Source organism: Saccopteryx leptura, chromosome 3, assembly GCF_036850995.1.
Source record: "Saccopteryx leptura isolate mSacLep1 chromosome 3, mSacLep1_pri_phased_curated, whole genome shotgun sequence".
NCBI classification, from domain to species: Eukaryota; Metazoa; Chordata; class Mammalia; order Chiroptera; family Emballonuridae; genus Saccopteryx; species Saccopteryx leptura.
Genome location: NC_089505.1, coordinates 13,079,638 through 13,103,844, shown reverse-complemented (window position 1 = coordinate 13,103,844; position 24,207 = coordinate 13,079,638). Strand labels below are relative to the sequence as shown.

Below are 24,207 nucleotides of genomic sequence, written 5' to 3'. Positions count from 1 at the left end.
TAAATGGATTAATTGCTACAATCAAAAGACAAATATATAGATAAAGAAGTGGTACAAATAGGTAGTGTAATATTACTTGACCATAAGAAAAAGAATGAAATCTTACATTTGAGACAACACGGATGGACCTAGAGGGTGTTAAGCTAAGTGAAATAAGTCAGACAGAGAAGGAAAAATACCATATGATTTCACTTCTATGAGGAACTAAAAATACAAAATAAATAAGACAGAAACAACTCACAGATACAGAGAACAAACTGATGGTTTCCAGATGGGAGAGGGGCACGGGAGGCGGGTGAAAACTCTGAAGGAATTGTGGACATATTGGTAGTTGCAGAATAGTCACAGGGATGTAAAATACAGCATAGGGAATATAAGCAGTAACACTGTAATAACTACATATGGTGTCAGAAGGTGCAAGACTTATGCAGCGAGCACTTCACAAGGTACACAAATGTCTAACCACTCTGCTATACACCGGAAGCTAATAGAATAATGAATGTCAACTATAACTGAAAAAAAAATGTTTTTAATTTTTAATTAAAAATAAAACATAGAATTCAAATAAATTAGAAGCCCATAATTATAAAGCATCTTATTTTAGAAGGACTCTGGCAACATGTAAGGTGTTCAATAATGCTTCGGTTAATTGATTGCTACAACTAATTGTTAATTAAGTATTATAATAAGTAATTAGCTGAAAAAATATTGGTGCCTACTCTGTACTTATCTAGTTCTAGGGCTCTAGCGACTCAGTTGAAACCAGAGAAGTCAAGAATATTCCCTCAGGTGTTTGCAGTGTAGTGGGTAAAAAAAAAAAAAAAATAATAAGCTTTGATTGAAGTATTTATAAATTTCTACAGAATATTTTTTCTAATCCATGGTAATCTCACTCAAACATTTTTCAAAATATATGCTAACAGGTGATCACTGCTAAAATGTACAGAAGAGTTTTAGGCATCTCTTTCCCCATTGCCCATTATTTTTCTTATGTTGAAAGAAAGGCACACTATATTTACTGAAACTTTCAAAACAGTCATCTCATAAAAAGAAAAATCCTGGCTTTCAGGTATCATTTTCTACAAAGGTAAACTCTGCCTAATCTAAAAGCTGATTAGATCTTTGCTACAGAGAGTCTGCTAAAACTGATTCCAAGAAAACTCCCTTCCTAATCTACGACCCTCTGCAACTCCCGTGAAGTGCACGTGCAGCTAGAGACTGAAACCAGGGGACCCAAATCCACAGATCTGTGGGACCATCCAGTGAGACGGAAACACGATCACATTTGGGCAGGCAGACGGGATTCTCAGAGAACTGACAAGTCTCCATAATATGTGTTAAACCAGGCATTAACCTACAAAACTCCCTAGTTGTACCAAAGGTTTTAATGAAATGAAGAGTTGAGTGACTCACCTCTTCTATATGAGGCCCAGGGCCCGGGGCTTGCTTGTACTGTTGATGCAATAGCATCGATTAATGATTTAGAGAAACAGCACAAGTTTCTAGTAACTCTATACAAAACTAAAATCAACCAACAAAACAAATGAGGAGTGTAAATGAAATTCCACAGTTTTAGCCATAAACTCTTTCCCTCAATTTTTATAGTATTTTTCCAGTCTCCCCAGGCTCCAAAATTTGGGATTATTATTTTAGCCTCAAATGTTTGGGGACTTATGTCCAAGTTCTCAACAACCTTTCCTTTCATGTAGCATGGCCCAAATTTTCATTCTGCAGTCTGCTCCAGGAATTCATGGTCAATGCCTACAATTTATCACCTTCCCCCACCCGGCCTCGACAAAGCTCATTCCTTCTCCAATACATCCTGTTAATTACTGCTAGGTTCATATTTTCACATGCCAATGTCCTCTTCTGACTTGAGAATACGCAGTAGCTCCCTGCTCCCTACTGGCTCAAATCCACTTGTCTGCACTGTACATTTGAGGCCCCCATTTATTGGCCTTGGCTCACCTCTCAATGGGCACAGCATGTGGCCCTAGAGAAAGAGCCTGCCTTTGATTTAGGGAGATAATATCCCAGCTGGGCCATTTGCTACTTAAGTGGCTTACAGCAAGTTACTTATATTCCCTGAGCCTTAGTAAACTCCCTTCCGAAATGAGAATAATAAAATCTATCCTATTAAATTATGATGAGAATTTCAATATAGTGTCTAGCACAGTGGGTTGGCATGGCTCACTTATATTTTCATTTCTTTCTTCACATTCATCCCCAGACTGGAATGCCCATTCCTTACTCTCTACTGACCAACCCCAAGCCACCCCCTGGAAAAAAAATAAAACTGCCTTCCAAGGCTGATTTTAAGAGAATCTTCTTCCTCAAGCCTTTCTGTACTAGCTTCTAGCCACAGAACAGAAATGACTTGGGATTGGTAAAAATCATGGTTATGTAGTAAAGAAGGTTGGCCTCTTTGACCAAGGAAATCATGCCTCTTTGGAAGTGATAAATGGGAAAAGCATACCTTTCTAACTAGAAAGCAAAGAGAAACTTCCAGGGGTAAAAACTGCTATGGCAGAACTCCTTCACAGTCGATCCAAAACACTTCTCTTGCCCAGAATTGACAGAATTTACCTGTATTGCTCAAACTCACAGCCATTCTTTTCCACAATTTTTTTTTATAATGTCATTTACATAGACCGTTTTTTCCTCCTTCACCAGTCTATAAGCTTTTAATTGAAAGGGAAAATATCTCTTATTTTTTAGTCCCGTTATAGTGTTTACAACAGCTAGCCTAAATTATTTTTAACCCTTAATAAATATTGGTGGAAAGACATGTGGGTGGTGGGTAGATGCATAAAAGATGGATGATAAACTTCTCATGGTGGGCTCACTTAAAAAGAGATTTTTAAGTGATTAATATTAAACTATACTCTGTAATTAAAACTTGAATTGTCTAAACAGTGCTTTAAAGTGGCATGCCAGCATAACGTGTCACCCTCGGTGACACACACACATGCTCCTGGATCACGTAAAAAAGCCTGCCATGTGCCCTGGTCAGTTGGCTCAGTGGTGGAGCGTTGGCCTGGCATGCAGGAGTCCCAGGTTCGATTCCCGGCCAGGGCACACAGGAGAAGTGCCCATCTGCTTCTCCACCCCTTCCCCTCTCCTTCCTCTCTGTCTCTCTCTTCCCCTCCCACAGCTGAGGCTCCATTGGAGCAAAGTTGGCCCGGGCGCTGAGGATGGCTCTATGGCCTCTGCCTCAGGTGCTAGAATGGCTCTGGTTGCAACAGAACAACGCCCCAGATGGGCAGAGCATCGCCCCCTGGTGGGCATGCCAGGTGGATATCGGTCGGGCGCATGCGGGAGTCTATCTGACTGCCTCCCCATTTCCAACTTCAGAAAAAAAAAAAAAAAAAAAAAAAGCCTGCCATGCTCGTCGAATCAAAACATGCAAGAATCTCACTAATTTTTACTGGGTTATAGAATTCACATTAACTTTATGATCTGTCTTGGATATAAATAAAATCTACAATATACTTCCTACAGAACAAAGCAAGATTTGAATTAAGAATTCTTAGAAAAGAAAAGCAAGATACAGCAAAAGGGGGAAAACTGACAATGTTTAAATAGAGACAGTTTTGATGAATAACTAAAATCTTAAGGACTCATCTCGCCACTACTTCACAGTGCCATGCCTGAAGGGTCATAATTCAGAACTTGGCTTTTCTTCACCAGAGAGAAGATGCTGATCCCAAATTTGTATCTCCAGCTGTGCCTGGTCTCCAGGTGACAAGCTCGAGTGGAACTTCCCTGGGAGCTATTGTGTGGGACCTGTTTGAGACCATGGAGCTCTTCTAGTGGATCTCAAATTACACTTCTCTTCTATCTGTTTTTAAGAATAGAAAATGGAAATCTTGGCCCTGGCCGGTTGGCTCAGTGGTAGAGCGTCGGCCTAGCGTGCGGAGGACCCGGGTTCAATTCCCGGCCAGGGCACACAGGAGAAGCGCCCATTTGCTTCTCCACCCCTCTGCCGCGCCTTCCTCTCTGTCTCTCTCTTCCCCTCCCGCAGCCAAGGCTCCATTGGAGCAAAGATGGCCCGGGCGCTGGGGATGGCTCTGTGGCCTCTGCCTCAGGCGCTAGAGTGGCTCTGGTCGCAACATGGCGACACCCAGGATGGGCAGAGCATCGCCCCATGGTGGGCGTGCCGGGTGGATCCCGGTCCGGCGCAGGCGGGAGTCTGTCTGACTGTCTCTCCCTGTTTCCAGCTTCAGAAATATGCAAAAAAAAAAAAAAAAAACCCAAAAAAACAGAGGAAAAAAAAAAAAAAGAAAGAAAGAAAATGGAAATCTCCTCACTGGAAAGTTATTTCCCATCCAGAGCAGTCCTTATTCAACATTCCTTTTCTCAAAATTCACACGGGTCATATAAATGCTGATGATTCCTAAATCTCATTTACGTATAGAATCAGCAAATATCCAGTGAGTGCCCAGTGAGTATCAGACACCATTCAATTTGTTAAAGATACTCATGTGGCCCTACCCTACAGAGATTATTATCAATTATGGAAAAGGGAAATTCTAACGAACATATAAAATGAAGAAGATGAGTATTTTAATAAGAAAATTATAGAATGTTATGGGAGCAGCAGAGGCAAACTAATGTAGGTGACGGCTTAAGTAAGACCACCTAGAAGAAGGGCTATTTGAACTCAGGTTTGACTTATGAGGAGGAAACATGATGGGACTGAGTGGAAGAAAAACGTTAGGGCATGGAGACAGTATTCTGAGCAGAGAAACAGCACGTGCAAAGTTTTAAAGAGGGAGCCGGCACATAAGATGTTAACAAGGAATTAAAAGGATCTATCGTTGAAGCTGGGGTGGGAATGGGGAGGAAGTAAGAGAGATACAAGTCAGGAGACTGTCACAAGCCAGGAAATGAATTTGTACTTTATCCTGGAGGTAAGGGAAAACAATTGTGTGGATTTCAAGCCCAAGGTTTTAAATAGCCTGAATTTTTATGGCTGTTAAACTTGAATCTGCTTTTGTGACACTTGGCATGACTTCTTGTGTGCTGTATCACATTGTAAGCACATAACATGAGGTGTGAAACCTAGCGGATGAGTGTCTGGACTTGACCTTTCTCAAGGAAATCCGGGTAGTACTGTCTGAAGCAGCAAAGCATCACGAAAGAAGAAGGTAGGCCATGAGTCAGTTACTGGGTAACAGCAGTAACAACAAAAAACACTAAAAGAAGAGAAGAAACACTCAAAGATCGCGTCTCCTCGGGCGCGATCAGGCAACAGTCGAGGCAACCCAAGGTGTCCCGTGAGATCGCTTGTACTTTCTCATGAGAATTGCCTTAGATTTCATTTCCAGAGTTGTTCTTCCAGAACCCTGCTAAGGCGGAAAACAAGGTGATCTGATCGTGTCCTTTATGGTGGTCCCTGCAGGCCATCAGATTGGCATCTGGCAACAATCCTGGGCTGAGGATATTTCTCTATAACACAGTCACAGAATTAGGGAGTTAGAAGGTCCTTCTGTTACCTGCCACTAGTTTAACAGGATAATTCCGCAGCCAGGTAACAGTAAATTTATTCTCCATTTAATGTTGCTAAACTAACTCGATTCCCGTAGGTGATTTGCTTCCTGACTACTGCTTTATGCATTTGCAAGTAAGGACAGGGATGCTTGAGTGTGTCTGAAGCTATCTCCCTTTCCACTTTCTAATCTAGTCTCAGTCAACACTGCTGCTCCCTGTGGAAGCATGAGATTCCTAATGCCCAAAATAGTAATTCATCGCTCCTCTGAGAGGCTTAAGCCAAATGAGCTAATGAAGTCAAATAAACCAAAGCTATAACTATGTGCTTTTCAGAGGGGCTTCCTTCAAATGCTATAAAGACAAGGACAGCACCCAGAGCATATCTGCTGAATAGTGTGAGTGGAAGAGAAAATGAACGCCGTGCCTGTGTCTGAGCTTTGCTGTTTCCCACAGATGCACCATCCTCCGTCAGCACCCAAGTCTCCCAGCAGCCTCTGCAAATCCCTGGGGAGCTATTCAAAGGTCCATCAGTAAGTCCTCTCATTTTATAAAAAAGGTACAGACTCTCACTTGCCACACTACCCAAAAGCAAGGGCCTAAACTAATATGAAACCAGAGGTTGAAATGTACACTGCTCACACACAAAAAAAATAGAGGATAATTTATAGCTTCATATGCAATTTGAAATATGCCCTAATTTTTGTGAGCAGTCTATATTAACCTTAATTCTTCTTAAGAAGGAAGCTGTGTTTGCTTAGGAAATATCCCTTAGGATAGAAGGTGAGACCACAGCTCCAGGTTGCCTTGATTTGGGTGAAACCATTCCGTGCTAGACAAGAGGATGAAGGTCTCTAGCAGGGCCGAAGAAAAGAGAGGGAAGAGATGGGGGGATCCTTTCTCGTGAACCTCCCAAATCTTTGATGAGGTTGTTAACATTCACCAAAGGCTCGCGGAAATACGATTTTACAGAACTCAATGCAGAATTTTGTAGCATATTTTGCAGGCAGTGAAATCAAAGCAAAAAGCTTGGGAGACAGGGTGGGGGAGGGGAGAGAGAAGCACAGGGGAGAATGCTTATCCCAGGTCACCAGCACTGGGTCCGTTTAACCACATTTGCACAAGATGGGTGCCAGTGAATTAGTGGCCAATGAACTTAAATTTATCAACTAACAATTTTGCCCCCAAACTATACATAGCACTTATTTTACATTTATAACATTATTCTTAATACTTTTGCTGGAGCTATGGACGCACAAAAGGTACTTTAAAAGAATGGTCTCATATAAAAAGAATTTTCCCAGCCTGTGAGTAATTCCTAACTTTCCCTTAACTGATCAAAGGACATCCGTTGCTGATCTTCACTTCACGTCAAAAACAAACTCCAGCTTCTCTGAGATCAGCGACTGGCTACTCAGAGGTCAGTGGAGAGAGTTCCTCTGTGAAAAGTCTCTGCTCTATTCAATAGTCAACAACGGTCATCATTTTTACAATGTTTCCAAGCCAGGAAAGATCAGCACACCTTCTAATAAGAACTTTATTCCGAGCCCTTCCCAATAGAAATCTAGCCTGTGAAACAGACAACGTGCACTGCTTCTGAGTGATAGACACCTCTCCTACCAAGTGCTGTCCAAGCATTGTTACTTTAACGTCATCACAGACGTGCCAAGGATCAAGAGACAGCGGTCACCAACACAACGCTGGCTCACAGGTGAGCAATTCTAAAACCAACCCGTCTAATAAAGAGGATCAGAGGAAACAACAGGAAAGAGGAAGAAATGGATAATGCCTTCTGCAGACTGAATCAACCAACATCCCTAACAGATGTTCAAGCTCAGCCCCTTTTTTCATAGAGACCTTCACTATGTCAATTTGCCACATGGAATGCTGCCCACAGAAATCCAGAGATGACCTGACTCTCTCACGGAATAGTAACATTAACAGACACAGAAAGCCTCCTGTAGTAAAAGGCTTACAGTTGAATGCCTTCTCCTACCTAAGATTAGTCAGTCAAGCAGAATGGTTTTCTCTCCCCTAAAATACAAGTAGAATGACCGATATAAGAAGTGGACCAGAAATGGTTTCTAAACTTGTTTATTTGCTCTGTTCCAAGTCCCAGAAATAAAAATTAACTTTCCCACAGGGATCCTCTGCTGGACAAGGACCTAGAATCCACGCCGGGTGCGAGAGGCTGGGGCTGGGAGGGAGGGAGGGCACTCACCATTTGACTGCTGTACCAGTACAGTGACGACGCCTTCAGGACCACCCAGAACTTTTTCCATTTGTTGCCCAGGAAAGTTCCTTTCTCCTTTTTCTTGTACAGCCACCCCTGGCAGTCAGCGTGCCCCAGGTCCTTACACGATATCCTCCTCCGGCTCATAGCGAAAAACCCTGCAACAATGGCAGGACAAGACGGTCACACGTTACCCCGATTTCTGTGACAGACTGAAAGACAACTTTTCATTTTTTTTACCTCCTGGGAGTTTTTTTTTTTTTTTGGTTTGTTTGTTTCTTTTTTTTTTTTTTTTTTTTTTTTTTGACCAATATGTATGTAAAGTAAATACAAAAAAAAAAAGTAATTTGCCTATTTTATTTTTAAACATTCATTTGGTGCTTAGAAGGTATAAAACGTGACAAGGGAAGCAGTGAGACTAACATGCAAGTGCTCGTCTAAGACTATTTATTATTCAATAAGAATCGATAGGAAATGAAAATCCCGAGGCTGCCGGGCACATCGCTGCACTGCCAGAGCTCCTGCCCGCCGGAGCAGCAGGAGTTATGCAATAGATGGAGAAGGGTTAATGGCCAGCTGGGCACAGCCACTTTCCACTCGGTGCCAGGCTTGCTAAGCGCTATTGACAAACCACCAGGAACGAATCCAAGTGAACAGCATGCCGTCATTGCTTAAAATCGACCCCCCTAATAGCCAAAAATTAATCTGCCGTCCACCTCCTGATATTAGCAGTAGGACAGACAAAAAGCTGAACCCAAAAAAGGCACAGAGAGAGAGAGAGAAGAAAACCACACTCACACACGCCAAAAAAAAAGCGGGGAGAAACAAACAAAAGAGATCTAATTACCTTGAGTTTTCTTTCTTGGCTTCTGTCGCAAGGGAACCTGCTGAAAATGCAGGAAGGAAAGAAAAGAGGAAATTTCTGATTGTGTTGTAACATTTGTAAAGAGAGAAGGAGGGAGGAGGTGGCCGTGTTTATGAGCAGGATGAAGCTAAAAAAAAAACTCTCCGCGCAGAGCGGAGGGGAGCTACAGCTAAGGCACAAAGTGTGCTAATTAGAATCAATAGACATTGAGCTGAACCTGAAAAAAAAAAGGTAACAGCGTTTATCACTAACGTTTCCTGTTTCCACCCACAGGCAGTCTTCTCACTATCACTTCAGTTATGACAGGACACTGCTCGCCAAAGTTCAGAAAAATAAAATATTTCCTTTTCATGGTTTTGTGAGAGAAGAAAAAGATTTATATCCTGCTTTTCTCACGATGTCTAAACAATTATTTAAATAAAGCTGGAAGATAAGCATTGCAATCTCACACTGTTACATGTTCACATCATACTAACAAATTCATGGCTCTGCTACCACATAGGGTCACACTTAAACCACAGGAATTAAGTATCCCAGAAAAAAACATTCCACCATCTCTTGGGGTGAGATCTGAGTAGCTTCCTTAGCAGAAAATTCTTATTTACAGTCAAATTCAAATTGCTTATTCTGTCTTAAGTATTTGTGACTGTTTCTCACGTTTCCTAAAAGAGAAATTATCGACTTACAGTTCTTTAATTTTTATTTATTGATTCGAGAGAGAGAGAGAAACACTAACTTGCTGTTCCCCTTGTTTATGCATTCATTGCTTGACTCTTGTATGTGCCCTGACCAGGGATCAAACCTGCAACCTTGGCATGTCAGAAGGATGCTCCAACCAGCTGAGCTACCCTGCCAGAGCCTTGACTTCTATTTTATAATAGCTCTTCAAATACTCAAATCAGACATGAGAGAAAATATCTGAAATATACATTTTTTGTTATACATTTTAAACAATGCTTGTAAAATCAGGCTATCGACAAAGATAGAAAACAAAACAAATGCTTTCAAAATGGCCCTCTTTGTGTGTGTGTGTGTGTGTGTGTGTGTGTGTGTGTGTGTGTGTGTGTAGGTGTAGATGTGTAGAAAGAGAGACATTTTAGATTAAAGAAGTTTCATTTTTTTCCTGCACAATATCTAAGTTGAATTTACTCAGGTTTAAATGACATATTTTTATGCTAACAAGTAGGGAATATGAAAAAACTGTACATAATTGAAAAGCAGCTCTAAAACTTGGCAGTCAATCTTACAATATCTTATAATGTTATTCCAGATGCACCTGGCTAGAATTCTACATATCCAAACATTGATTCAGTAGCTATTGTATATGGTTCTACTATATAGTTAAAGACGGGATATAATATAGTGGAAATAGGATGAAAATTTTAAATCCATAGGACTGAAATCAATCATGGCTGTCATGGTTAGCTGCTGTGTGTCCCAGAAAAAGCTCCTTTACCACTTGGCACCCAATTTCGCATTTGTAAAATCAAGTTACTCATAATAGTTCCATTTCTATAGGTCTCATAAATATTTAACAAAACGTTGTGAAAATATTCTGAAAACTAAAATACATTACTTTATATAATTATACAGACTATAACATGATGTGATTATAGATATCAACAAATAGTTCATATCTAATGAACAGAAATTTTATAATAATTGTTAAAGATAAGTAGGTCTTATATTTCTTTCAGCAATGATGATCAAGTTAAAGTGCTTAAATTACATTTCCCGGGAAATCCCAAACTGACTTTTTATTTAATAAATGTCAGGATAGAATTTTATCCTTGCAAAAATTAATCATCCTTGTAAAAAAAAAAAAAAAAAAGACAACAATTCTCCTAAATTTTAAGCAAGAATAGACATGTTGCCGTCATGACACGTGACTAAAATTTAGGCATGTTACGACAGGAAGGTCCTAGTCTCAACTCCACTTCACAAAGTATCTCCCATACTGATTGGTGTGCATCTTGATCAAAGATCCCACCATGCCCTCCAGCAGTCCCCCGGGTCATTTTTGTACGCAGTTATCTGAGATCAATAAAACCAATAGCATCTAATAAAATATTTTAGCCCAAATACGTATATTATTTGGATAACCAAAACTTATCTGAGAGCCAAGACCAGAGGCAAGGAAGAGAGTAAGTACGTTTAGATAGGAGGAATGATTTGAGCAAATCAGGGTCCAGAAGACTCCAGGGCATACTCAGGACAAACTGAGAAGCTGAGCGATAGGGAGAAAAGGGAGTCAGTTAGTGGTACAGAGGCATTCCTAGAGGGTTCTGGCCCCAGGCTGACATGGTGAGATGGCATTAGGAATAGCACCAAAGTTCACAGAAAAGCGGCTTTAGAAAGAATGAGAGTGAAAGAGGGAGAGAGGTGGAGAGGGAGGGACAGAGAGAGAGAGGAAATTCACTAGAGGACAGCTGTAGGATGTGAAGGAAACCCCGTGAATCCCCTCCAGCCATCCCTTATGAACTCCTTACAGCTACTTCCAGAGAAAGCCCCACATCAAACTATAGTCTTTATCTCAGTTTAGCCCAAGACCAGCTCTCCCTCGGTCTATCTTAGATTCTTGTGCCTAGGTTGCAGAGAAGTGGGAACTCTAAGCAGAAAGACAATACCTCTCAAACAGGGTGATCACCCAACATCAAGAAAGGAATTTATGCAGACTTTTTAAAGCGGGACAAGGGAGATTAATCTTTGAGTCAACTCTCCCCTGATAGCACTTCTCTTGGGCAAATTATTCTAAAATCTGTATAACTACTCAAATGGTTTCCCCCAACCAGAAACAGACTGCATATTGTAGAATAGCCAAGTACAGGGAGTTTCGGTTTCAGTTGAGGTATATACGTTTGAAGCCTACATTGGAGAATGAAAACAATCTTGAGAACTTGAGTGAGTTGAAGATACAGCTTACTCCTCCTCACAACAGGAAGTGGAACTGGCGAACTAGTCAATTTCAAAAAGATCTTAAGTGTGGTTTTTTCCCTAAGTAAGTGAAAAAAAAATAAGCACCCAGTTGAGCATTTTATGAGACAGTTTTTCAACAGGTGAATCATAACTCTTTCTCATAATAGTAATCCAGAGCCCAGTAAGGTATTTTTTCATACTACGTTCTTCCCATTGGGATGTTATAGGTAAAACTGAAAAATTATTTTAAACTATGAATTTGCCCTCATTTGGTTTTAAAATGGGGGGGGGGTTCTTTTAAATATATTTTTCCTTTGATTATAAAGGGGTCTTTTACTTTCTAAGATGGTTCAGAGTATAATTTGATTACTAATCACTCAAAAACACATACAAACATAGAAACCAGTACAAAATATACAAAGGGGCCTCCTTTGATGCTGAGTGATGGTACTGACTCCCAGGTTATAGGCAGTGGTGGGATTCATCGCTTCGCACCGGTTCAGCAGAACTGATACCCAATTTTTTGTTGAGTTCGGCAAACCAGTTGTCAAAATGACACTTGTAATCAGGGTTCTCTCTAAGGTGGGCGCCTGGGCAGCCGCCCTATGTGGAAATCACAAATTTACATTCCTTACTCTTTTTTAACGTTCATCTGAACAACGGCATATTCTAAGCACCGTAGTCATGTTCATCCCATTCATAGGGGAAAAACATTGCAAGTGAGGATGCCAACCAAGAAGCAATATGGAAATATGCTAAGCAACAGTTTTATTGTTTCTTGTCAAGTATTATTTAATATTTTTTCATTAATCTTTTAAAACTCTTTCTTATAACATAATCTAGTTTTGTGTACCCCTTTTTATTGTTCTTATTTAAGTATTAAACTCATAAACTAGTAAACTACCATTCAGTATGTCGGGTTTTTTATACTTAAAACAGTCATTAGGGCAGAGAACCGGTTGTTAAATTATTTGAATCCCACCGCTGGTTATAGGGTAATTACTACATTGACTTCTAAGCTGTATAATAATTGTTAAATCTTGCAGGCACAATTTACCCTCATGTTATGTTCAAATTCACAGTAAGATAGTTGGTCATTACATCAATCTTCATAATGATACGGTTTTTAACAAAATCATATTCCTATATGCTGCTATATGGACCCCAATTTGTAGCATTTACCCAATCCCTGTGGTGCAAAGCCTCACAGCATTGTCTATTTCAAGCTATCAGTACTTGAGCCAAACCACAAAATCTTCTAAATATATTAGAGCCAGGCCAGTACCAGTTCATACAGCTGCGAGGGGTGTTCCTCCACAAGCACATCTTTCCCCCACAAACATCTTTATTCTTTCATAGAAATTAATCTCAATTTTTAAAGGAAATTTTTAAAGCTTTTAATTATTAAAAAGTTCACCTGTGAAAATGCATGGAAATTTTGCTCTATTTTTTCAGAAGACTCCCTACCTTAAATATGACCTAATAATTTTTTTAAATCCCTAGTAGTAAAAAATGGAGATAATCGATATTCTAATAATAATAGTAATAGAAAACAATGAATGACAATTAAGAGATATATATAAAGTTGATCATGTTTGCCATGGGCCAGGCACTACTCTGAGTCTCCTCACAGATTCTGGGACTGCATTCGCACATTCGTGGCTTAGGTGTTATGTTCAGTCCCGTTTTACAGAAGAGAAAGTTTTAACTTATTGCTCAGTCACAAAAGTCAATGGCAAAATGAAAATATTTCTTTTGAGAACGAAACTCACAAGTAGTAGCCTGTTAAGTTTATTTGCTTTGGTTGCCGAAGTCATATAAAAGCAGTAGGACAGGGAAGCAAAGTCTTGAGTTCCAGGGGAAGCTGAATGCAATGGCACATTCTACATAGAAGAGAACAGAAGAAATAAAAGTAGGACTGGGAAGAGGGCAAAGAAGAGAGGGAGAAGGCAAAAGGAGTTGCAGGAGAGGAGAAAAGAAGGGAACGGGTTGAGGGAAAGGTGAGGAGGAAGAGGAGGAAGTTAGAACGTAGATGGTGAAGGAGAGCAAAGTGCCAGGGAATATCTTGGGAGTTTCTAACTTAAACAATTAAATAAATGAGAGCACCATAGAAAGCACAGCTTTAAAAATATGTATGTCCCGGCCCTGGCCGGTTGGCTCAGCGGTAGAGCGTCGGCCTGGCGTGCAGGGGACCCGGGTTCGATTCCCGGCCAGGGCACATAGGAGAAGCGCCCATTTGCTTCTCCACCCCCACCCCCTCCTTCCTCTCTGTCTCTCTCTTCCCCTCCCGCAGCCAAGGCTCCATTGAACAAAGATGGCCCGGGTGCTGGGGATGGCTCCTTGGCCTCTGCCCCAGGCGCTAGAGTGGCTCTGGTCGCGGCAGAGCGACGCCCCGGAGGGGCAGAGCATCGCCCCCTGGTGGGCAGAGCGTCGCCCCTGGTGGGTGTGCCGGGTGGATCCCGGTCGGGCACATGCGGGAGTCTGTCTGACTGTCTCTCCCCATTTCCAGCTTCAGAAAAATGCAAAAAAAAAAAAAATATGTATGTCCCATAGTAAGCATACTGACTTTGATGTGTATATGAGGCACACAAGTGGAAATAATATATAGTATCTAAGGGTCCAAGGATTTGGAGGAAATCTGGAATAAAGATATAAAATCGGGAATCATCAGTGTATAGGGTAGAAGTCTTGAGTTTGGATAAGATCACCAGATCTGTAGAATGACAAAGGACTGAGGTCAGACTCCAATAGGAGAGCCATACATTGCACAGAAGCAGAAGAGATGAATACCATGGAGACTGAGTAGAACAGCCAGTTAAAAAAAAAAAAAAAACAGCAAAGGAAGATCCGGAGAGGGGTTGCCATGGAAGTGAGGAGACATTCAAGAGAAAGGTGGATCCAGACCATCAAATGCCGTCAGGATAAAGGAGAAAGGAAACATTCACTAGAGATCTTGACCAGAAATAGCTTCATTGTCAAGTTGGGTTAGAAGACCAACTCCAGTGAGATGGGAACAAACAGAAATTCAAGAAATGAACACAGCACTGAAGACTCTTCTGCCACAATTCTAATGTTCAGACTTTAAAATAACTGATTTTACATGAAATAGTTATCTTTGAATTTTTATGTTCTATTCTGCCTTAGCATTTTGTAAACATCTTGGAATTTAGAGTTGCAGAACTGTGAATGGAAGTGCTTTATGTCTCTCTTTCTCTTCTCTCCCTCTCCTTTCTTCCCTCTCCCTCCCTCCATCTTTCCCACCCCCTTTCCCTGGCTCCTTCTTTATCACTTTGGAGGATGCTTCCACTTGGTGTGTTACCAGTCCCACAGCCATGTCCTGAGGCTCTCATGGGGAATCTTGCATACCCAGTCCTCGATCTAGCTGGTGACTAGGTTCAGTTCCTGATTTTGAGGCTGTGTCTCAATCTCCTCCCACCTTATGCTCTCGGGTGGCTAATTGTGTTACCCTTGGCCATGGTTGGATGACTCTTTTGATCTTTAGCGCTCTCACAAGTGGGGGAGCTGCCATTTACCACTGTCATTAAGCGATAGCTCTCCTCACATTAGTGGAGCATTTACCCCGACTCCCTTGCTTTGGGCCAGGAGGTAAACTACTTCCTGCCTCCAGTCCAGGCACTAACCAGGCCCATAGCTTCAGTCTCGCTTGATTAATTTCTCCTTCATAGAATGACCATGCTTTTCTAGCTTTCTGTTTCCTTTTGTCTATCGTTGTTCTATGTTTGCAACAGAGTGCAGTGAGAGAATGTGAACTCATAGGACCATTACCAGATGGAAGCCAGTCATTTCCTTTCTAAGGTTCCGACCTGAAATTACAATCCCTGCCCATGGACCCCTGTCAGGATGCCGCCAAGACACCTGTTCACTTCCTTTCCTGGCACCTTCAACTATTTTCTCTTCTGCAGAAATGTCAGTTACTTTAACAACTTCATATTTCTGAGTACTTTGTTCTTTTCCCCTATTTCCCCTATTTTGCATCTTGTTAATGCTTACTCATCCTTTTAGACCCAGGTCAAATGCCACCTTTACCATAAAGCCTCCTTGGACGTTAGAAGTCAGTTACCTCTTATAATAATCTTAGTGTCATTCAGTGTTATTTATTTATGGTCACTATAATAATTGATTAATATTATCTCCCAAAGAGTTCTGTGGTAGATACCATTTTTATCTTCTTTTTTTACAAATGCGGAACTTCATCCTTTTGTGGTTGACTAACTTCCCCTCAGATTGCACATAACTAACAGCAGAGCCAAGACTGGAACTTGGGCCAATAGTCCCCCTAGGTCTATTGTTTAACTCTGTTATTCTGCTTCTTCTGATAGCTGTCTTCCCACAATGCTTTGATGATATCTCTGAAATGGATATTATAATTTACTTGCTTACATATCTATGTGATTCATACATTCTGGTAACACTGTCCACTCAATGGTCAAACCCAGAACCTATGAATGAATTCAGGTGGGCCTTTTCCCTGATCTCACACATTTACTCAATCATGTTGCTTCTTAAAGTTTATCAAACCTTTTTTTTTATCAACTCTGTAAAATGACAATAACTGTTTAGATTCAATGATACACTAAGATTACAAAATAGAATTGATGGTCTTGAACATGTCATTACTTCAAAATCTAGCATCTAACCCAGTTCCTGACACCCAGGAATTGCTCAGTGAATATTTACCAAAATATTAACAAACTGTGTCTTATATGAATTTTCACTTTCTATGATGCTCTACTAGCAGTGCCTGTTATGAGTGGAGACTTAGCAAATATCTGAAAAGCCACCTACTGCTTGATTATTCAGAGCTGAGAAATGCCTTTCCTAGTAACTGACACCAGCAGAGTGAAGCAAGATAAACGTTGGTCCAACGCCTTCCTCATTCCCGAAGCAGCACATTCATAACGAGAAGCTCCCGGACGGACTGACTCTACATCTAAAGGAAGAGTTGAACTTTGGTATTTCCTTGACAGTGAAATGGACTTGGGCTGATCAAATCTCTGCTTCTATCTAAAACACTGTTCCCTCAAAAACCACGGCAGCTTTCTCCAGCATCCTGTCTTAACCATATCCTCTAACTACTGAGACTCTGGAACCCAAAAATAGGAATGCATGGGGCGGAGGAGGGGCAGTGGGAGGAGGAACGAAAGTTTGCCAGTGGGAGCTAGCCAGCCCCTCCCCAATATTCTATTCCCCAGACAGCTGGCACGCACTGCTCCACTTCAAGTCTTACTTTGGGACAACAAATACGTTAAACAGCGGCCTTAGTTTGAGCTGGGTGGCAGGCTCGTGCACACTTCAGCATAGACTGATGTCGATGTAGCCTAAAAAAAAAACAAGGTGCCAAAGTTTCAGCTGTTCTTAGTTCATGAAAAATGTGAAAATATCTATCCTCCATGCATCTCTATCACCACCTCCCTGAGACACACAGCTCTGCGGGGGGCAGAGCAGGCTCCCACCGAGCCTGGATTTACGTGTGGGCTGTTCACCACACATGGCATATACCAAGGCCAGGCCATGTCTGGGCTCGGGGTAATGAGGCAGAACTTCCTTGCGAAGCAAACAAAAGGAAGTACCACTTTACTGTTAGACTGATCGCCCCAGAGATGACCATCCAGGCACCAGCAGATAACCCAACCACAGGGCTAGAAGGCAATGTCCACTCACGGTCAGAGAACTGGCCCTCCTCCACGTGCAACTCCAACACAGTCACCATGAGTGACGTGCAGAGACTTTTGTTTCGGGAAGAAGCTTTCACTTGACATTTTATTTTTCGGCAATATTTAATGAAGGAATTTTGTTGAAAAGAATTCTTGGAGCAAACACTGTCATAAAGTTTTGATCTAAGAGAATTCTGACATTTCTTCCCCACAAGAGCCATCCGTGACTGTGAGACGCCTCAGATACAAGCTTTAGGTACAGGAAGTATGTACAGCAGTCAAAGAGATAACGTGTCACGTTCCCTCTGAGTCTCGTCATCTTTCAATTAAAGCTGTTTTCCTTTCTTAGTGAAAACACTGTTGCTAAATCTGAGACCAGAGAATTCTCATAAGCAAGCATTAAAGATTCCCTTTTTTTTTTTTTTTTTTTCACTTTTCTGAAGCTGGAAACAGGGAGAGACAGTCAGACAGACTCCCGCATGCGCCCGACCGGGATCCACCCGGCACGCCCACCAGGGGCGACGCTCTGCCCACCAGGGGGCGATGCTCTGCCCATCCTGAGCGTCGCCATGTTGCGACCAGAGCCACTCTAGCGCCTGAGGCAGAGGCCACAGAGCCATCCCCAGCGCCCGGGCCATCTTTGCTCCAATGGAGCCTTGGCTGCGGGAGGGGAAGAGAGAGACAGAGAGGAAAGCGCGGCGGAGGGGTGGAGAAGCAAATGGGTGCTTCTCCCGTTGTGCCCTGGCCGGGAATCGAACCCGGGTCCTCCGCACGCTAGGCCGACGCTCTACCGCTGAGCCAACCGGCCAGGGCCAGATTCACTTTTGCCAGTTGTTCATCTGTTTATGTGAAAAGACACGAGGTAATACTGACTCAGTGCATAATGCTTTGTTATCAGCACAGTGTGGTGATGTACAGAAAGCTTTATAAATATTGAGGACTGCACAGATAGATCCTTAGAGATGTGCCGGGATTGTGCATAATGTAACTGTGTTGAAGAGGAGATACCAACAAGTGATGACCATTTCCTAAAGGTGATTAGGTTAATTATTGTTTTCAGACCACAATTCGGTAAATTATGGTGTTTGTTTCTTCAACCACCAGTTATTGGAAAATTACTCAGTGTCAAGGATTAGAGATTCAATGGCAAGCAAGCCCCATACAGCTTCCAGTCAGACACAGGAGACAATTAAACAAGGAGAATAAAGTCTGCACAGAATTACATTAATTTAGCTCATTACAGCATTTACCCAGAATTGAGGAGTCAAGAAAGATTACCAATGAGTTGATAAAAACAAAGTCCTGGCCCTGGCAGTTTGGCTCAGCAGATAGAGTATTGACCAGGCATATGGATGTCCCAGGTTCCATTCCCAGTCAGGGCACACAGGAGAAGCGAGCATTTGCTTCTCTTCCCTTCCCTCTTCCCCTCCTCTTCCTCTTCCCCTCCTGAAGCCAGTGGCTTGATTGGTCTGAACCTCAGCCTCAGCCTCAGGCACTGAAAATAGCTTAATTGAAACAGCATCGGCCCCTGACAGTGTTTCTGGGTGGATCCTGGTCAGGGTACATGCAAGAGTCTGTCTCACTACCTCCCCTCCTCTCACTTAAAAAAACAAGCAAACAAACACACAGAAAATAAAGGCCTGAAAGATAAAGACCAGAGCATAAGTGGGTCTGATACAGGATGCAGGTACTATACGGTAGACATCAGTTATACAGTGGGGGGACAGGGCTATAACCACATTCAGAGTAGCAAGGTCACGTTATACAGGTCCCTTGTAAGTTACCTTTGAAAGTATAAAGTTTACCCAAAAGCCAATGGGAAGCCATTGAACAGATGTCTGTGAGTGAGTGGCATAGTGAGATCTGAATTTAGGAAAACTCACTCTGGCTGCTGTACAGCAAGTGATGGGGGAGGGGCGGCAGGTATAGAGGCAAAGAGCCCCGTGGGGAGAGGGAAGGACTCATGTATCTATAAAGACGAAGAAATATTTAGGAAGTAAAATCAACAGAACTTGGTGAGTTAATACCTACAAGTGTATGTGAAGTTTTAGGTTGGAAAATTCTGCTGTTTCCCTTCAGAGGAGAGCAAAGAATGCTATCAAACAGCAAACAATCCAGCTCAACAAAAAGGAACAATGCTATTGCACACATAATGAAATGTCAAATGCTTAACATCTAGTTTCTTGAGCAGTTTTATTAGCACCATATACCACATCAACCTCACCGCTAACTACCAGGACAGAATCAATAAAACTGCCTTAAAGTATCGCCCTTCCCCCACCAGGTGGTAAGCTCATCTTCGTACCCAGCACCAAGCAATGCTCGGCACGTATAGCTCAATAAATGTTAGTTCAGTGCAAATGAAGTGTAATTCAGGATGTGATTAGGTCCAAGTGTCAAGCCTACCAAAACTACCCAGCATTAAAATAGGTCTCTTGTGCTACATTTTATTTAGGGAATAAATGACAACAGAAAATTGAACTAATTTTCTGAAAATGGAAATATAAAATGAGTAGCCACTGAAAAGCTGCTGGAAGAAATGCTTAAGAGAAACGTTAAGTAGTAGCACCACCCAGACGCATGGCCCGTGAGACCAAGAACAACAGGTGTAACGGTCCACACAAGGACAGCTGAGCTGATTGGACCTAGGAGTAGAGCTTTGCTCACAAAATGAGAACGAGCCATGAACAGCCAGAGTTCCAGCAATAAAAACAGAATCCACTTGTACCCAGGTCCAGGAGGAAGCAGGTTACTTATTACAGTGGTAACAACTTTAGATTGGGAATTATATGGATGATATGTTAGTCCTTAGTCACACCTGCAGTCTTTGTTACAATACCGAGCATTGTGTGGGACATGAAGGAGGGTGGGGGTTTTTTGTTCTGTTTTGTTTTTTTTAAGATATGGAGATCTTAACTTATTTTAAGTCAAAATTAAATCTCCAGTTCCTACCTAGCCCTGTGGTTGACACATGAGAGAGTCAGAAGAGGCCATCAGTGAACATTAAATGAATGTTTCAATGGATGGATGGTTGAATGAATGGACAGATAGATGGGTGGGCGGATGAATGAATGAATGAATGTGGACAGATGAATTTATTAATTTGAAGTGCTTAGGTGTTCTCTTAATTTCCATTTCTTAAAAATTCTTTCGATGGGAAAGGAGAAGCCGTGTAAGAACGAACACTGCATTACCCTTGTCCAGGATCCAATAGTCCTAATTCTTCCTTTTCATTTGTTTCCATATAACATATACACATGTGCTTATAATCAAATGCATTTTTTCTTCTTAAAAGGTTTTATAAACTTTAAGTATTCTGAACTAAGTCTGCCTGACCCTCTTTTTACGGATCTGCGATATCTCTTTGCCTTTGCCCTTGACCACAGGAGCCTATTTAACATCCTGTACATGGTTTTATATCTGGTTTTAGCGAAAGTCCCCCATTGCAGCCACACCTATCCTCTTAGTTGTTCCTTTTTATCTTTGTTGTGAATATTCGCATTTTTATTATCGAACAACATTTGCCCATTTGTGTTGGATCACACTTCCTTTTCTGTAATTTTTAGATGGTGCATTTCCTAGGCGACAGAACTGACTATAATTCCTGTTTTCATTTTTAGTTGTTTTTTTTTTTTTTTTTGCAGTCCTGTCTCCCAGAGTTTCCACTATTTTTTATCACTAGCAAGTTATTTTTTTTCTCATTTAAAGTTAGCAGCAGAATTAAAGTGTTCTCACTGCCTTCTCTATTTCTGGGATATGAAATTGTTAAAGTAAGCAGAGAGTTTATCTTCTGCCCTGCTTTTTAGTAAGGTGTTCCTCTCAGGAGCTGTCTAGTTCAATTTTTCCATCACTATTACCACAATCTTCCTTGACATCCATTTTTCTAATTTGCAGCAGGAAGCCATTGTCCATGTTCCCTGTTTAGCAGGATGTCTAGACTGTATTTTCTCAACACCCTACTTCTGATTCTGCTTTTGCCTCTACTCTAAAAACTCTAACCTATGCATTCACCATGAGGTCATTAGAGTGGCCAGAGGATGCACACATGCAATCCCACACTATCCCAAACCCCTTCAATTGGAAACGTCACATTGCTTATTTCAGTTTCTCTATTTTCCCTGCCTAAGTTTTCTCACCTATTAGAAATAATATACAGCCCTGGCCGGTTGGCTCAGTGGTAGAGCGTCGGCCTGGCGTGGAAGGGGTCCCGGGTTCAATTTCCGGCCAGGGCACACAGGAGAAGCGCCCATCTGCTTCTCCACCCCTCCCCCTCTCCTTCCTCTCTGTCTCTCTCTTCCCCTCCCGCAGCCAAGGCTCCATTGGAGCAAAGATGGCCCGGGCGCTGGGGATGGCTCCTTGGCCTCTGCCCCAGGCGCTAGAGTGGCTCTGGTCGCGACAGAGCGATGCCCCGGAGGGGCAAAGCATCGCCCCCTGGTGGGTAGAGCGTCGCCCCCTGGTGGGCGTGCCAAGTGGATCCTGGTCGGGCGCATGCGGGAGTCTGTCTGACTGTCTCTCCCCGTTTCCAGCTTCGGAAAAATACAAAAAAAAAGAAATAATATACTTGCTTAGTTGACTTACCTAATTTAGGCAAACTTATGAGAATAAAATTATTTTAAAAGAAACTTGAAATTTCAGTGTAATAATTAATCAAATGTTTCCATAAAAGTTGCACAAGGGATTGCACTAGTATCATACGTAACTTAAAACAAATAGTTCATATACAGTGCATTAAATCATAGTGATATGTCTTGATCTTTCAAAGAAAATAGCTAGGAGTCAACAAATGCTTGGTGATCATAAGAAAACTTTGCAACCTAACAAAGGATCATTTTGTGGCTAATAAAGTGGAGGACAGTATTACCTAGCCAAACTCATTGTCTAGTTTTTTACTCATTCATCAAGCTAACGATTAATAGCTAAAGTCCAGGGTGTTTCAAAGGGTACTTACGAGAACATTGCCATCGGAAGCCATGTGTGATACCAAATTGTCAGAAACAAAAGCTAGAAGAGAAAAAAGATTTCAGATAAACGTAGGGTTCAAGTCTTCATTAAAACATGTATCTTGTTGCCTTAGGGGCTGAGGTGGGAAGGCAATTCTATTTCAACTGATAAATTTCCCAATCAAAGCAATGTATTACATGGCCTTTTAATGTAGAACTAAATAAACCAACTGTTTAAAACGAAGTTTATAAAATAAGCCAGAATTTCGTCTGCACATTTTTGGTATTCTTTCAAGTCTACAACAAGACAGGAATATTATATATGAGTTTATTATTGCATTATATATAAACATATATCTTGAAAAGTACAAATATTTCCTCTTTAAAGATGAATGACACAATGTAAGATGTGGAACTATTGGATCCATTACTATTATTCTGATGATATTAACTACACAATTTCAAAAATGCAACTCCTTCCTCTGCTTCTGAAGCCCCAACTTTAATATGAAGAGGAGCCCCTTTGATGTATTGCACTTTGTAGTGGATTACCTGAGAAACAAGACACTCTGTGGTTTCAAGAAAAGCAAATGAAAACAAAAAGATAAAAATATCTCATATTTTCAGACTTTAACAAGCAAGCCACCTGTTGAGCATTCAAAAGCCACTGAAACTCTCCCCAAAGCAGAAAGCTTTTCAATTTCTTCCCAGTGATACCACAAATACAGTTCCATAGCCCATGTGATTTTATTTTTTACGCCAGTAGTTCCCAACTAGTGAATAGTGGATACCTCTTTTTAATATCAAAAATTCCATGTTTATATTACATAAGTGTGAATAAAACATTTATTTGTAAATGCTAAGAGAAAAAAACAATAAAAAACTGATAGATGGCCCTGGCCAGTTGGCTTAGTGGTAGAGAGCATCAGCCCAGTGTGTGGATGTCCTGGGTTTGATAACTGGTCAGGGCACACAGGAGAAGCAACCATCTGCTTCTCCATGCCTCCCCCTCCCCTTCTCTCTCTTTTATTCTCGCTCTCTCTCTCCTCCTCCTCCTCCTACAGCCATGGCTCAATTGGTTCAAGCACATTGCCCAGGTGCCAAGGATGGCTCGTTGGAGCCTCCACCTCAGGTGCTAAAAATAGCTTGGTTGTGAGCAGGGCCCCAGATGGGCAGAGCATCGGGAGTTGCTGGGTGGATCCCGGTTGGGCGCATATGAGAGTCTGTCTCTCTATCTCCCCTTCTCTCACTTGGAAAAGAAGGGAAAAAACCTGATAGGTCCTGGCTGGGTGGTTCAGGGGATAAAGCATCATCCCGGTACACTGAGGTTGCAGGTTTGATCCCTGGTCAGGGCACTTACAAGAAGCAATCATTGAGTGTACAAGTAACTGGAACTAAGTGGAACAACAAGTTAATCCATTTCTCTCTTGCTCTTTCCCTTCCCCTCTTCTTCTCCCTTTCTCTCTCTCTTCCTTCTTCTCTTTCTCACTCTCAAATCAATGGAAAAAAATTTTTAAAGAAAAAAGTACTCCCTGATCCTATGAGACATTAATCCCCTTTTAAATGCTTTCTTAGCACCTTACTTTTTATTCATAGATGTTCTTATAATTGTATTGAATTATTAATTTTACAATTGATTCTTTAACATCTGACTCCCCTTTATTGTATAACTTACCTGAGGGCAGGCCCTGTCTTTTCTGTTTATTAGTTTATATCTGTATCCCCATTTTGTACACAGAATGAGTCAATTGATATTTGTTGAGTAAATGAATTAAAAACACAAACCATAAAAGCATTAAACTTTAGATGAGTTTTCATAAAGAAAACTTATGAATTCCAACTTTTTTTGTTTAGTGGAATATGGCCATCATTAATATCCCACTAGGAATCTCCTTCCCAGAATATGGAAGTGAAACTGTGTTGACTTTAGACTCTTCTCAATGAGCAAATGGGTAGAAAGACGCAATCAGTGGTACAGGGCAGGGAGAAATAAGAGAGGGGATCTAAGGATGGGTGCACCTTTGGGGAGGCCATATATGAGTGTTTACTTAATGGAATTCCAGTACTTATTTCTTGTAGTTGATGTAC

The 24,207-nt window shown here is 41.5% G+C and overlaps 1 protein-coding gene across 2 annotated transcripts in view; it reads right to left on the bottom strand.

Moving 5' to 3' along the window:
- The window catches only part of IPCEF1 (interaction protein for cytohesin exchange factors 1), a 132,434-nt gene that overhangs the window by 57,460 nt on the left and 50,767 nt on the right, over positions 1-24,207 (bottom strand). For both annotated transcript variants that reach the window (XM_066372957.1, XM_066372956.1), the window contains 3 exons: positions 22,128-22,180; positions 8,571-8,610; positions 7,712-7,881 (listed from right to left, as the gene is read on the bottom strand). In XM_066372957.1, the coding sequence (XP_066229054.1) occupies positions 7,712-7,881; positions 8,571-8,610; positions 22,128-22,151 (234 nt within the window). In that variant the 5' untranslated portion in view covers positions 22,152-22,180. The remainder of the gene's footprint in view (positions 1-7,711; positions 7,882-8,570; positions 8,611-22,127; positions 22,181-24,207) is intronic.